This window comes from Marmota monax, unplaced genomic scaffold (assembly GCF_021218885.2).
Source record: "Marmota monax isolate L192 unplaced genomic scaffold, Marmota_monax_Labrador192_F-V1.1 WCK01_AAM20220418_F8-fsc00014, whole genome shotgun sequence".
NCBI classification, from domain to species: domain Eukaryota; kingdom Metazoa; phylum Chordata; class Mammalia; order Rodentia; family Sciuridae; genus Marmota; species Marmota monax.
In genome coordinates, this window is record NW_026695222.1 from 38778092 (window position 1) to 38792580 (window position 14489).

General features: G+C 58.7%; 1 protein-coding gene across 1 annotated transcript; it reads right to left on the bottom strand.

Moving 5' to 3' along the window:
- Positions 1-4396: 4396 nt before the first annotated feature.
- On the bottom strand, positions 4397-6365 carry Sox18 (SRY-box transcription factor 18). The gene is made up of 2 exons (XM_046433507.2): positions 5893-6365; positions 4397-5707 (listed from the first exon to the last, which is right to left on the bottom strand). Exons 1-2 carry the CDS (start codon positions 6236-6238, stop codon positions 4908-4910), a joined length of 1146 nt encoding a protein of 381 aa, XP_046289463.1. The 5' UTR covers positions 6239-6365; the 3' UTR covers positions 4397-4907.
- Positions 6366-14489: the final 8124 nt, after the last annotated feature.

A 14489-nucleotide genomic window follows, 5' to 3' on the forward strand; every position in this document is an offset into this window, starting at 1 on the left:
TTCCTCTGTAGGGGGTATGCCAGCATCAACCTGGGGGAGAGGGGCTTCAATCCACTGTAGGTCTTTTTCTTTTAGAGCAAGACCAGGTGCACAGCCACACCAAGACTCAGAGCTGCCAAGACATGGAGACCAGAGGAGAAGCTGGGTGCCTGCTTAGACCCTGAGAAGCTGAGCTCTTCAATCTCACCATGGGGACCCCAGGGGCAGCTTCCCTGTATTCTGTTTGTAGCTCTGAGAGGACAGGTCATGTTGTCCTCACTCTCATCTGGCACAGACCAGCAGCAGGAGCTCTTCCACAGACATTTGCTGGCTGGAATTAACCAGAACCAGCCCAGAGATGCAGGGACTCAACCATGTATGGGGCTGGAGCCTGCATACAGTCTTGCTCTGTCTCATGCATGCCTTCTCAAGGCTCAGCTGTTTCCAGGGATGTAGGAGGTATGGCCCCGAAGGAGGGGGCTGTGCCAGGGTGGCAGATGGGGCCTGCAGGGCACTGGCTAGGATTGTGCAATTTACTGCAGCCCAGGAGCAAGGCCTCCCATGTGCAGCACTGGGAGGAGGGGGCCTGGCAGGCTTTGAAGGGAGCCTGGGTTCCATGGCCTCCCAGACTGGGAGCCTTTGAAAGAACATCTGGAACTTGGGCAACAGGCAAGCCAGTCTCTGGATTTCCAAAACCAAAAGTTAATCCTGACTTTGCCACTTGTGTGTTCCCCACCCAGCCCCACCTCCCACCTCTACCTCTACCAGGGTGACAGCTGCAGCCTCTTGTGGACTGAGGCAGCACCTTCCCCCGCATCCCACTACCCACCACCCAGCCCAGGATTGTTGCTGAGCTGAACAAGGGAGGGATGGGAAAGATGAGGGCTGTCTTCTCTGTGACCCCTTTGCATGGAGACTCAGCCAAGCAGACTCTGGGCAAATAAGCTCTGCTGCATGCCTGGTGTGGGTGCTGAATGGGCTCAGGGCTGCAGCCCAGGCAGGGAGACCAGGGAGGAAACACCTGCTCCCAGACCTGGAGGATGCCTGGCTTTGTGGGCTCTTGGCCCTTTCGTGTGAGTGTGAGTGTGGGGTCCCAAGACCTGCAGGTGTGCAAGGAGGCTGCCTGCTCCAGCTGTGGTGGACTTGGAACAAACAACCCCCACCCCAGGAAGCACATACTCACTGGGGGCCAGTGCCAGGTGCTGAGACCCATTGTCCCTGCCAGTGGCCTTCAGGACCTTGGGGGAGGCCCAGGGAAAGCCGCCATCCTGCCCCTCCCCAGGAAAAGACTCAGTTTTGTAAACACAGAAACAACCATTCCCTCCATTAAAATCCGGAAGAACCAGCAAGGAGGTCGCACCTGCTGTGGGAAGTGAGTCCTTGCTTGGGGGAAATTAAACGGTCAGGCCCTCAGGGGCTGGTGGTGGGACACCATGGGGTCAGAGGCGTCTCCTGGGGACATCTCCTGACCGTGTTGACTGGACTCTGCTCCTATCTGCGGAGGGACTTCAGTCCGAAGTGCCCTGGGGGACTCGTTGACATCAGTGTCCACCTTGTCGCTCCCTGACCCCCGCATGGCCTAGTTGTGGCGCTGGGGAGAGGCCGCCAAGGCTCCCTGCCAAACGAATAGCCCTGTCCTTGAGCTGCCCCAGGCGCCCCCTGCCCGGCGTGAGGCCAGGGGTCGAGGCTGCGGCCCGAGATAAGCACCGCTTCCTGCACTCGCTCCCAGCGCCGCCGCGCGACGCTTCCTGTTTTCTCACGCTGGCGGAGGGGTCGTGGGAGACGGGGCGCGCCGAGAGGCGGGGTCCCAGGGAAGGGACACCCGGGAGAGCCGCGCTAAGGGGTGCGCGGTGCCCTCTTGCCTACCCTAAGCACATGCTGGGCCCCGAACCCCTCCCAGGTTCTCCTCCTGGGCCCTCCTCCGTGGACTGGTTCGCAGCAGGGTTACAACAGCCAGAGGCTAAAACCGCTGGCGAATAGGAAAAGTGGCACCACGCAGACTATGAGCAGCGAGAAGGAATGACATTCAGTCGTACGCTACTACAAGGGCGGTGCCCGCACCTTGATTCCACATACAGCCGCCCCTTATAGGGCACACTTCCAAGACCGCAGGACTGCCTGAGTCTTCAGCCCAATACTGAGTCCTGTGCACTGCTTTCTCTAGACAGGGACCTATGATAAGGGTTAATTCACAAATTAAGCACATTGAGACCGACAACTGATAATATAGAACAGCTACAACATTGCTATAAGAAAAGTATGTGAATGTCTTCTCTCAAGATACCTCATGCTGTGCTCACCCTCTTCTTGTTAATCTTAAGTAACAAAAAGTGATTGGGTGGATAAGGGGAGTAGTGTGTATGAAATGTCCAGAATGAGCAAATCCATAAGATGAAAAGCAGGTTAGAATTATTTAGGGGCAGGGCATGGGAAAAATGGAGAATATTGGGTTTCTTATGGGGGTGGGGGTGATGAAAAAGCTCTAAAATGAGGCAGTCATAATGGTTCACAACTCTATGAATATGTCATGTAGGCTGGGCTCAGTGGTGCACACCTATAATCCCAGTGACTTGCAGGGCTGAGGCAGGAGGACTGCAACTTTAAGACCAGCCTCAGAAACCCTGTCTCAAAATAAATAAAAAGGGCTGGGTATGTAGCTCAGTGGTAGAGCACCCTTGGGTTCAATCCCCAGCATCACAAAATAAAATGTGTGTGTAGGTTTTGTAGAACGTAAGTTAAGTGGTTGAGTTTTCTAGTGTCCAGGTGAGTGGAGGAGGAGGAGGACATAGACTCCAAACACACCTGCCCCCCTTGTCTGCCCCAATGTGTATCTTCAGGTGGCATGTGTTGGTGTCCTTAGGGTGCTCAAGGTAATAAGCATGCCTGCTGGGGACAGAAGTGCACCTTATCTTCTCTCAGCACCCCTTTCCTTGTTGAAGAGGTTCGACACTTCCTCCAAGTGAGGGAGAGCCTGGTTCTGAACATGGAGAAGGAGAGGGAGATCAGACCCCCCAGGAAGGAGACCTATAGAGCAAGGAGGGAAAGACTAGCCATGGTCTGGGGTCCAGCTGGAGGGTAGCTCCATCCTTGGGGGAGAGGGAAGAGGGAGGCCACCCAGTGCTGCTGAGGAACCACTGTTGGAGCTGCCCTTGGTGGGCACGATCCTGCTCTCAATGTTACAAGCCCCTAGGACTTGCCCCAAACAGGGCCCCTGACATTGGAGATCTGCGGTCTCCTCACACAGACTGTGGGCTAAACTGCCACCCCATTGGCCTAGGGGGGCGGCCCTTCTGGGGGGGATGAATGTCACTCTGGCCTGCTGCAGCATGTCTGTTCATCACTTCTGTGTGTTTACAGGTGTGGCTGGGGTGAGTTCCTTGGGAGCATGCCCCACCCCAAACAGGGAGGCACTTGGGAACCTTTCAGTGAGTTCAGAGGACAAGCTGAACCCTCTTTCTCCTTCTCCCCCAACTTGTCTGTTTCTGTCCCCTCTGTGTGTCTCTGTCCTGTTTCTGAGTTCTCTGGGCTCTCCAACTGATAGTGGGTGGGGGCCATACTGAGAGTCTGTCCCACTCCCAGGCTGTGTGCTCACACCCCACATCTGACACTAAGCTGTGATGACTCTTAAAGTCCATCTGCACAACCCCTGGTGTATGCCATGGGGGCACTGGGGTAAGACAGGCTCCTTCCCCAGGTAGGGAAAATAGGACCCCTTCTCTAGGCTGAGAAGAACTGGGAGGTCTTGGGGGTATGAGTAATCAGGGTCCCCACTGGGGGTGATTGTTATACCCTTCTCTAAAGGAGACCTCATTCAGTGAGAGGCTTTGAAAGGACTTGGGAGGCCCAAGGAGATGGTATGGAAAGTGGGGTCCAGACCTCCTGGGAGGGGCCCAGGGGTAGTATGATTGGGGTTCCACAGTTGGAAAGCTTGAGGCTTGATGTCTGGGGATCTTTGGTCATCAACACTGTGCAAGCAGAAGCTGGATAGTTCACTGTGGGGAGCAGGGTGGGCACAGCCTGGGTGGGTGCTGCCTTTCTTTGGGATGTGGGGGTGAGTGGAAACTCCTGCAGGGGCCCTGGGGTGCTGTGTCTGTCCATAGGTGTCAGGCCTGTGGTGGCAGTGGGCAAGGGATGCTGTTCTGGGCAGCCAGCCCCTGGGCTTGACAGTTTTAAGAAGCAGATGAGCATGATGGGGTAAGGGCCTGGGGGTTGCTGGCTTGTCCAACTCACTCCTTTGAGTCACAGTGGGGTTGGGGCACATTAGAGCAGGCTGGGAGGGTGACCTGTGACTGCTGCCAAGGGGCCCTGGACCCGTGGGGCTCATCTGAGGTCAGCTCCCTAGGGAGATCAGGAGGACGGCAGGTTGAGGACTCTTGCGGATGATACTCTTCCTGCCCCAACAACCAAGACACAGGTATGCAGAGGGAAGGCCCCGCACTTTATTTGTGGCCCCTGAGCCAGGGTAACCCAGATCCTGGTCCCTCTTTTACAGCAAACCAACATTGTTATTCCTTGTTTTTAAAAGCCCTTGCTACATAGATGCTGGTGATCACTGAAACCCCTTGGAAAAAAAAGTTGAAAAGTTTAATTAAAAATTAAATATATTGTATTATGTATATAAAAAAAGGGAAAGTAAAAAAAAAAATCTGGTTCTAAAAGATACACTGCAGGGAAAGAACTAAGTGCTTTGAAAAGCTGAACCCTGGCAGGGCCAGCCAGGAGGTCCGAGACTCCGGCCCCTGCAACAGCCCCAACTCCTGGGAGAGGCCCTCAGGACCCCCAGAGCCAGGATGGTGGCAGGAAGACAGGCAGCAAGCTGCCAGCGTCCTGAGGCTGTGGCATAGTCAAAACATACATCTGCAAGAAGGAGAGGGCAGCGGCAGCCGGCCATAGGGTCGCAGTGGCAACAGGAGGAAGCGGACAGCGGCTTAGCCGGAGATGCAGGCGCTGTAGTAGACAGCGCTGCTAGCATCTGACAGCGCTGAGATCAGGCTGCTCTCCTCCGGGCAGGTCATGGTGCGTGGACCCAATTTGGCCAGAGCCACGTGGTATGGGAGCGCAGAGGCGTCAGGCCGAGTCCGGCTGCAGTTGAGGTACTGGTCGAACTCGGTGAGGTCCACGTCTGCCCAGAGGTCAGCGGCCGGCCCCAGTGGCTCAGCTCCCTCCAACGGTGGAGCCTCCGGCGGCGGCGACAACGGGCTGGGGTATGGGCCCGGCGTGCCCAGGGCACCGTAGTAGAGGCCAGTGAGGGGTGTGGCGGGCGGCGCGGTCCTGAGCGCCTCGGCCAGGGGAGCCCCAAAGCAGCTGCTGGGGTCCCGGGCCAACTCCGGGGCATAGGGCGCACGGAAGGCCCGCAGCGTGCAGTCTTCTGGCACCGCAGGCGGCGGAAAGAAGGCGGCCTCGCCGGGCTCCAGGCCGTCCAGCGGTGAGCGCTCGGGTGTGGGCAGCCCCAGGCCGTCGAACTCGGCACCCAGTGGGGGCAGCTCGCGGAAGGCTCTCGCCGAGCCAGGCGCCACCGGGAAGGGCTCAGGAGGCGGCGGCGGCGGCGGCGGCGCCAAGCCTGGGAGCAGGAGGCCAGGTTCCAGCCTTCGGGCCTTGCGCGCCTGCTTTTTCCGTCGGGGTCGGTACTTGTAGTTGGGATGGTCGCGCAAATGCTGCACGCGCAGCCTTTCGGCCTCCTCCACGAAGGGCCGCTTCTCTGCTGCGTTCAGCTCCTTCCACGCTTTGCCTGCGGGCCGCGCACACAGGTGAGTGGACTGCCGTCGGGTGCACGGCCCATCGGACCCTGCGTGCCACCTGGGCAAGCTGCGAGGGTATGACTCGGACCCCTCTGCCCGGGGCCCGAATCTCCAGCGCCCCAGCCCAAGTCCCCCAGCCCTCCTACTCCCTCCCCTCCCCTGCTCCGCAGCTTACCCAGCATCTTGCTGAGCACCGCGTTGTGCAGGTCCGGGTTCTGCTGAGCCAGCCGCTTGCGCTCGTCCTTCGCCCACACCATGAAGGCGTTCATGGGCCGCCGGATGCGCGACTCGTCGGCAGTCTGGCGTTCCCCGCGGCCGGCCGGGTCGAGGCCATAGCGCCCCGGCTCGGGGCTGCGCGGCGGACTGCGTGGCGGGCTGGGTGGCGAAGCGGGCGCGGCGGGCACGACGGGCGCGGTGGGGAGACCGCGCGGCTCAGCGGCGGCCCCGGGGCCCGGGGCCCATGCACAGTCGCGGCGGGCGGGCGGGTCGTCTGCGCCGTAGCCGGGCGGCGATCTCTGCATTCCAGCTGGGCGCGGCCTGGGCAGAACGCAGCGCGGAAGCGCAGAGGAAGGATGGTGGGCACTGTGGGGCAGGACGCGGAGGACAGACCTGCAGCGGGCGGGCAACGGTGGGGATGTTGGTGGCCTTGTGCTGGGCGGGCGCCCAGATATAGCGGCGAGGGGCCAATCGGCTGCGGGTCTGGCAGGCTGGGGCGGGGCAGGCCGGGTCCAGGGCCGCCCCCTCCCCCGGGGGCTCCCTTTCTTCTTGGGCTGGGCCGGATCCCGCCAAGGCCTCCCCTGCGCAGAGCCCCCCACCCCCCCGCACTGTCTCTGAAGGAGAGACCCCCAGTAGGAGAAGGCCGCTGGTTTGGGCTGGGGTTTGGAAGGAGGGAGTCCTCATGAGGTTGTAAGGCTTTCGGAGCCGAGCTGCCGCCGCCCCACCCACGGAGAAAGACCCCCAGGCAGTATCTGGGGGAGTGGGCAGTGCCATGAGGTTGCGTTGGAAAGAGGCAGATTTATTTTAGCACAAAGTTCTTGGGAGGCCGCCTTCTCTAGTCAATCACCGTGGGAAAAGCGCCTGTGTTTTGAGGTGTTCCTTTCCCCACAACCCTCCAGCGCATGCAATTGGAATTCAGCATTGGGGACTTTCAACTCCAAGCCTGTCCCAGGGATTAGAGGAGAAGATGGGCCTATTTTTCCCTCCTTCACTTCCAAACCCTCCACTGTGGAGCAAGGCTAACCCTACAGGGACCCCAAGAAGCAGGGAGTCTGGGTGTGCAGGGACCCTGGCCGCATTCCCACTCTCCAACTCTTGCATGGTGGAGCTGGAACCCATGGCATCTAGCTCCCCTGCTCTGCAGAGGCCAGCAGGACAGACAGAGCAAGGAGGCTGGACCAGGTGGGGCCAGGGAGGCAGGGGAGCACTGGGTCTTCTTTGAGGTCTCCCCCCTGGGGCCCACAAGCCTATGGGGGCGGTTTCAGAAGAACCTCCAGCTTCACTAATGTTCCCTGTGTCCATTGATGCACATCAGGAAGGGATTGAGCTCCAGAAGCTGCTGGCTCTCATCCAGGGAACTTCTCCCTTCTTTTGAGAAAACTAAGTATGGTTCCTTCCTTCCTTCCTTCCTTCCTTCCTTCCTTCTTTCCTTCCTTCCACCAGGGATTGAACCCAGGGGCATTTAACCACTGAGCCACATCTCCAGACATTTTTAAAAATTTTATTTAGATACAGGGTCTTGCTAAATTGCTGAGGCTGGCCTTGAACTTGTGATCCTCCTGCCTCAGCCTCCTGAGCCTCTGGGATTACAGGATGGCTACCACACCTGGCTCCAAGTATGGTTCTATTGGAGAAGGTGGACTGTTGTGGGCAGCCCAGCTGGGGTCAGGATCTCCATCCTAGCATCCACCTGGATGTTCTACACCTCCCCTTATCATGCCAGAGTACCCCTCCCCCTGAGCACCATGATTTGAGGCCACAGATGTCAGGCACTCCAGGCATGTGTAGTCTCTGGTGGTTTCCTAGACCACATGCAGTATCTCCTGAGGAATGGGGTAGGTCCTGTATGAATCCCTGGTGGCTGTTCCTGAGCTGCCCCCAGGGCACTCCTGTCCCAGGGAGAGGCTGGAACCCCAAGGGTCTTTCAGCTTGAGGACTGTCCCATGTCCATCATCCCTGCCTCACAGATTGTCACATAGGCCAATAAAAGACTGGGTTTCCCAGGCTGCTTTCTAGATCTCCCCAGTCCATCACTGGCCCTAGTACCTCCTGCATGAGGAGCAGTTGGGGCCCCAGGAGGGGGGCTTCTGGCATTTCTCACGAGATAGGCAGTGGTGGTGGGCATGGAGGTGGACCAATCCACAGGGCTCTATTGTGGTGCCAACTCTCTTGGCCAGGTCTCATTGCGGGTAGGTGCACTGGGAAGCCAGTAGGGGGCATAGTGAAGGATGGAAAGCTTTTCTAGTACTCCAGGTTGGGGAATGGGTCCAAAGAGTCAGGGCCACCCTGGTCTCCCACTGGGAAGTGCTGGACAGAGGCTCTCTCTACCCAGAGCTGGTGCAGCCTGGGGTCACCAGGGAAGGCTGGGGTTGCCAGGGCTTGACTCAGCAGGGGCAGTGAGTGGTCTGCAGTGATGGTCCCTGGGGCTCCTGAAGACGGCCTCCAGGGTCCTTTGTAGTAGGCCCCCCCAACACTGGGTGGATTTAGAGTTCCCTTGGGGCTCTGCCAGACACTCTGCAGCCCCTAAGGACCCAGAGTCATCCAAGTGCTCTGAACATAGTGGCCTGCTGTGTCCGGCATTACCTCATCACCCCCTCCTCCACCCTGCACATGTCCCTCCAGTAGTCACCTCCCCTGGCGCCAGCCAGTGACCTTCTTGGCTGAGCTGTGAGACTCAGGTGTCCGGCTGTCATGTCCTGTGAGCTGGGCTCGGGGAGCCTGGTGGGGTGCTACCTTCCTTCTGCAGGGTCAGGCTGCCCTCTCTGTGCTGCCTGGCAGGGGTGAGGATGGCAGCCCCGCCCACTGTCCAGATGGGACAATAATGGGGGAGGGCACTGCCATCAGCTGGGTGGCCCTGACCCTGGAGCCTCAGGGTTGGAGGGACTCCCCAGGGCTGTAGGAGGGCTGGTGTAGGTGTGGCTGGCTGTGCTGGGGGAGTGGCATCTGGTGGAGAGACTGCTGTCTGTGTGTGGTCTGCGTGATGCCTATCCGCCTGGCTGTGGGGTGAGGTGGACCCTAGTGCTGGAGGCTACCCAGGGTCTGGGGAGCCAGACAAGCTGGACTCTCCCATAAGAAGATGAAGACTTGTGGGTTGAAGACCAAGGGTCCTGCTGAGGAAAATATGGCCCTCAATTCCCTGAGCTGCGATCCTAGCTCTGTCCAAATGAAGGCACATTTATCTTTAGAGCCCACCTCAGCCTGGCCTGGCCAGGTTTGCTGCTGCCCACCCTAATGGGAACCCTTTTTCTAGCCCCAGCCCACAGAAATGGGGAACGAGGGGCAACATTTCTCTGCAAGTGTGGAGCCAAGGTAGACACCGAGTGGACCCTGTCCTCCCTGTCCTTTACCTGCTCCTCTCCCTCAGTCTGGACTGGATCCTGGCTGCTGGGAAGCCTGCAGAGGATGCTGGGTACTCCCTTCAGTGGTTCTGGGTGGGGGATCAGCTCAGCTCTGGGCTGGGGGTAAGGGACCTCCCAGGCGCTGCCTGGGCACAGACCTCCCAGGCTCCCACCAGCCGGGCCCTGGCTGATTCAGGAACAGTGAGGCTGGGACCAATTAGACTTCCACTCCCAAAGGATGGGGTGGGTCCCTGTTGGATGGGGCTCCAGGTGGAGAGTGCCTCTGGTCCTCTGATACCTTGGCTTTGGAGCCAGCTACCCAGTTTAGACCCTATCCACCTCTGCCTTTCTGGGCTCCAGGTCCAGCCTCCAGAGGATGCAGCAGGGAGAATGTGAGAATGGGGTCATCCTTGACCTCTCTCCTGTGGTCAGGACCTGATGTCTCAGAACCAGTGGGTGTGTGTGACTCTGCCAGTGACAGGTCTGGGTCAGGTGGACACTCAGCCTTTTCTGAGGACAGTGTGACTTTCTGCTCTGTGCCTTGCTTTCAGTCCTGGAAGGGCAAGTGAGGCAGGCAGAAGCAGCCTGGGCACACCTGGCATGAGGGTGCAAACAGACCCAAGTGGGTACAAATGCTTTAAAAGGCTGGGTTTGGGATCAGGGTTCAGTGCACAATTCACCACATTAAGTGGACTCAGTTGCATAAGTGCTAGATGGTGGTGTGGGCACTGGGATGTGCTTGTGGGGTGTTGGACTGGTGGGGCAGTGAGGGTATGGTTATGTGGGGCCTGCTAGTGCGCGAGACCAGTGGGTGCTGTTGTAGTCTAAGGAGTGACACTCAGACTGTTGTGTGGGGTGCATCTTACCTACCCTGGGTGCTCCAGGGCAAGCCAGACAGGGTGGGGACTTTTCTGTGTTGCGGGGCACAGGCTGTGTTGGAGTGTCCGTGTCTGTCTTTTCATGAGGTGGGGGTGTGAAAGCCAAAGGCAGCCTGGAACATGTCCTATGGAGTGAGTGAGCAGGTCACAAGCAGCAGGGTGCGTCCAGGGTCCCGGTGATGTCTGAAGACTGCTCCAGAGTTTGGGGTGTTGTGCTGTGGAGGGCCTGCAGGTGCGGAGGGTGCTATCCCAGCTTGTGCCCACTTCCAGGGGTGTCCCATGCTGCGCACGCCTGGGGGGGGGCTGCTGGGCCACCCTCCAGGGGTGTTCTGCCCTGGGGGCTGCATGGATGTGTGTGTCCTCCTGAGTGTTGCCGCGTGCTGTGTGGGCCTCCCCAGCAAGGCGGCTCCGCAGGGGCTCCGTGGGAACCAGCCTGGACTGGGCTGCTCCGGGTTTCCGTGGCAACTGTAGGGCGGGGCCAGGAAACCCACTCAGGAAGGAAGGCTGGCCGGCCTCAGTGTGGCGGAGCAGGGAGTGGAGGGCCGCCTGGGCTGAGCCGGCGCCAGACGTTCTGCCCAGCGCCCAGGCCCCTGCTGGTGGCTGCTGGCTTCACCCTGGCTTTGCCCCAAGCCTCCTGTGGCCCCCTGTGCGTCTGCGACTGCATTTATTGGGCTCTGTGTCCAGGACCTGTCTGTGGGCATTGCTGGTCCTGTACCAGTATGTGCCCTGGTCTGTTTGGTGTTTTTTGTGGAGGCACAGGTGGGCTGGTTCCCCTGGGTCCCTGGAGGGCAGTGTCCAACCTGACTGCCCTGCCTTCCCCTGCCAGACTGGGAGATGGGAGAAAGGGAGGCCAGGAACAGAGAGGAAGAACACTGCCTTAGTAGCCACTGGACACCTGGAATCTGTTTGTTTCTCTGTGCCTTGTCCTGGCTTTGTAAATGGCTTTGGTGGAAAACCAGCAGGGCTGCACGTGGGCCCAGGGGACTGCCCACCCTCTTTGGTCATAGACAGGAATGGCTGTGTCCACTTCTTGGGTATTGAGTACCAGCTGGTACCAGGCCATACTCTAAGAGGTAGGAATTTGGTAGACAACAAAAAGACCCAACTCCCTGCTTGGGAATATTTTATTCTAGTGTGGAGAGACAGAAAATCAACAAAACCCTAAACATCACAATTTAGGGTGTCAGGCCCGAGGAGGGCTGTGTTGGGGTGACAAGGTTGTCTTTTCATGAGGTGACTTTTGAGCCAATATCTGAAAACCTGAAGGAAATGTGTGAAGGAGACATAGGAGCCTGAAGAGGCCCTGGGGAAGGGGCTGCAGTGTGGAAAGGCAGGGAGTACAGAGGGCCAGGGCCCAGCGGGGTCTGGGAGGGTCTTGCCAGTTTCTCTGAATGAGCCTTGGGGACTTGAGGGTGTGATCTGACAGCTTCCCACAGCCTCAGCACAGCTGAAAGGCCAGGGGCTCTGCTCCTGTAGGGGGCCTGGCCATGGCTGCCCTTACCCAGGGCCATGCTCTGGCTGGCCCAGGAGTCTCACTGGTCTCTGCAGGAGGGCAGGGCAGGCTGCCTCAGGACTCCTTGGGTTTGCTGCAGGGACTCAGACCTCCATGCTTCACCCATTGCCCCTGACCCTGTGGCCGTCTAGGGCCCCTGGGGAGGAGGAGGGTGGAGTGGCCGCCAGGCTGGCGGGCTGGCAAGGCAGGAGGGCGGCATTTCTGGGAATTGTGTGGGGGAAGTGCATTGTTAGAGTGAGCCTGCTGCAGGCAGCCAGGGCTGACACTGGCCTCTGGGGGATGCCTCTTGCCTCCCCCAGTGCTGTCTCTGGGGGAGGGAGCTGGGCCCTTGGCCAGGTTATGGGCTGGCTGGGGACTTTCCAAGAGATACTGTCCTGAGCTGGTGATTCTTCCCATTCTGCAGACTGGGAGACTGAGGCCAGATGGCTAGGACCTGCATCAGCAAAGCCAGCAGCAGCATGTCAGTTCTGGTCTCTGTCCTGTTTGACTTCAGAGGCTAGCATCCAAGGGAGGCTTGTGTGGGATTGGCTGGGATCACAGCTCCATAGAGCCCTGTGGCAGAGACCTTGAAGCCCCACAGTAGGCTGGAGGGTCTTATGGATTGGAATACAGCCCCTACTCCAGGGTAACAGAGGGGTAGGGCTCCTGAGGCTGCATCATGCCCCCCACTTCCTGGTGATGGGAAATAAAGGGGGGCTCCATGTGAGTTTGGCAGTAGGAGCCTTCCCACCACCGCCCTGCCTCAGTCAAGAGGGGAAGCACTGTGCTGGTCACTGGGGTCATGGCCGGCTTTGGGGGAGGCAGCGGAGGAGGTGGGGGGACACAAATAGAAAAATAAATGGCCTGAGCTTCCGCTGTTTCCTGGCCTGAGGAGGGGGAGGGGTAGGCTGGGGGCCAAATGTGCTGCAGACCTGGTAGGGCAGACCCTGGGGGATATTCCTAGACCTCCTCAGGGCCATGGCCACCCCTTAGAACTTCAAGCTGGGATATCTCCCCCTTAGAGGCCCCAGGATAGTGCTGGTTGCCCACCAAGGGGTCCTGAGGGTAGATCTAGGTGTGTCTCTCTTGAAAGGCACCAAGTATGAAAGATACCTTGCAGGAAGGGGCAGAATCCCTAAGGAAGCTGGGGGCTCAACCTCAGGGAGTAGGGGGCAGGTGTGGACCTCTGCAGGGGCTCCTGGTGGGGTGAATCTGAGTCTGGGCATCATGGGAAGTGGAGTGGGGGGCCTCCTGTGGTGGCTGGGCTGGGAGGGTAAGCCAGGCTCCTACCAGGAACACTCTACCTGTGTGACACGTTGTTCTTGTCCTGGTTCCTAGGTTCTGGCAACCTGGGTAGTGTGACATCCCTCCCCTCCCCCTGTGCTGAGTTAAGGTGAGGCCTGGGGGACACAGGGCCCTGTTGGGGCAAACATCCCCAGGAGAATCCTCCTGTCCTGATGTCATACCTGGTTATGGCTTCCTGAGGGCCTGGAGGTTCTAGGGGCCCAGGAAGTTTTGGGGGTAATATGCTCCAGAAAAGAAGTTTCCCAGATTGATGAGGCCCAGCCCAGGGGGGCCTCTGAGCAAGGGCATAGAGGTTAGGACCACAGAAGGGGCCTGGGAACAGGGATTCTAAGACTGGGATTAGGAGTGTTGGAGTTGGTCGGTGCCACAACCTTATAAGCAAGAGCCATTCAGGATGGGCCACATTCTCATCCTGGTTGCTTAGTGGTCCTGTCTGGACAGTGTGACTCCTGCTGGGAGCTTGCTGGACCTCCCTAGGGAAGGATGAAATGTCCAGGCAGGTCTGTGGCTCGCTCCTGCCACCTACAGGCTGTTGCTGCTCATATCATGGGCCACTTCCAGCCTCAGTGGGACCCACCCAGATGGAAGCCTCTAACACCCCATCTGCCTGGTCTACTCCTTCCTTTCCTCACCTGTTCCTGCTATGGGCCAGGCTATCATGCTTCTCAGCCTGTACCCTGATGCAGCCCACTGGCTGGACCCACTCAGGAGACACCTCCTGCACAGAGACCCAGCCTCCCAGCCTTCTTCCTCAAGGGCTATACCAAGGGAGCCCAGGGGAGACCCCCTAGATATGGGCAGACTCCTTTGAGCCATCTCATATGGCCCTACTGCAGCCCAAGGAGGGACGCTATCTGGCCTCTTCTGGAGGAGGGAAGTGAGCCCAAGACTTGCAGCCCAGCACCGCACTCTGCTCAGCAAGCAGCCCTGGTGCTTGGCTGGAAGCTCCTCAGTTCCCTGTCCTTGTGTTGGTGCCATGCAAAACGACAGTATCTGAGTGAAACGCACGGGACTGTAAAGGAAACTGATCGATCGTATCAGCACACAGCTATGAAGCATCTCCCCACAACTGTCACCCTTAAAACTCAAGTGCTGATTTCCTGACTCACTGAAGGGCAAGGTTCACTCCTGGGTGAAGTGACCATTGGGGTTCCCAGCAACAGTACACAGAGCACGTGGGGGTGACGTGATGATGCATCCTGGTAGTCAGAGGTTCCCTCAGCTTGGGTATGGGCTTCCTTCAGGTGGCCTTCAAATCAATTCTGTCCTGAGAAACCTGTGTCTCCAAGGGCTGGCTGGGCAGTGTTCATGGACCTGACACCATGGATGGCGGGGAGCCAACTGTGCAGCCCTCACAGCCTGGAGCTCTGAAGCCATTCTTCTGGGGTTCTCGCACAAGGGTAGCCCCAGAACTGGTTTTATGGGATCCTGACAGCTTGTTGGTATGGTTGGTATCAGCTCGTCAGAAGGTGGTTGAAGAGTACGTGGTTCCAGCCTCTCTTGGAGCTCATGGTGTGGCTGGACACTTAGCCTTCACTCCTGC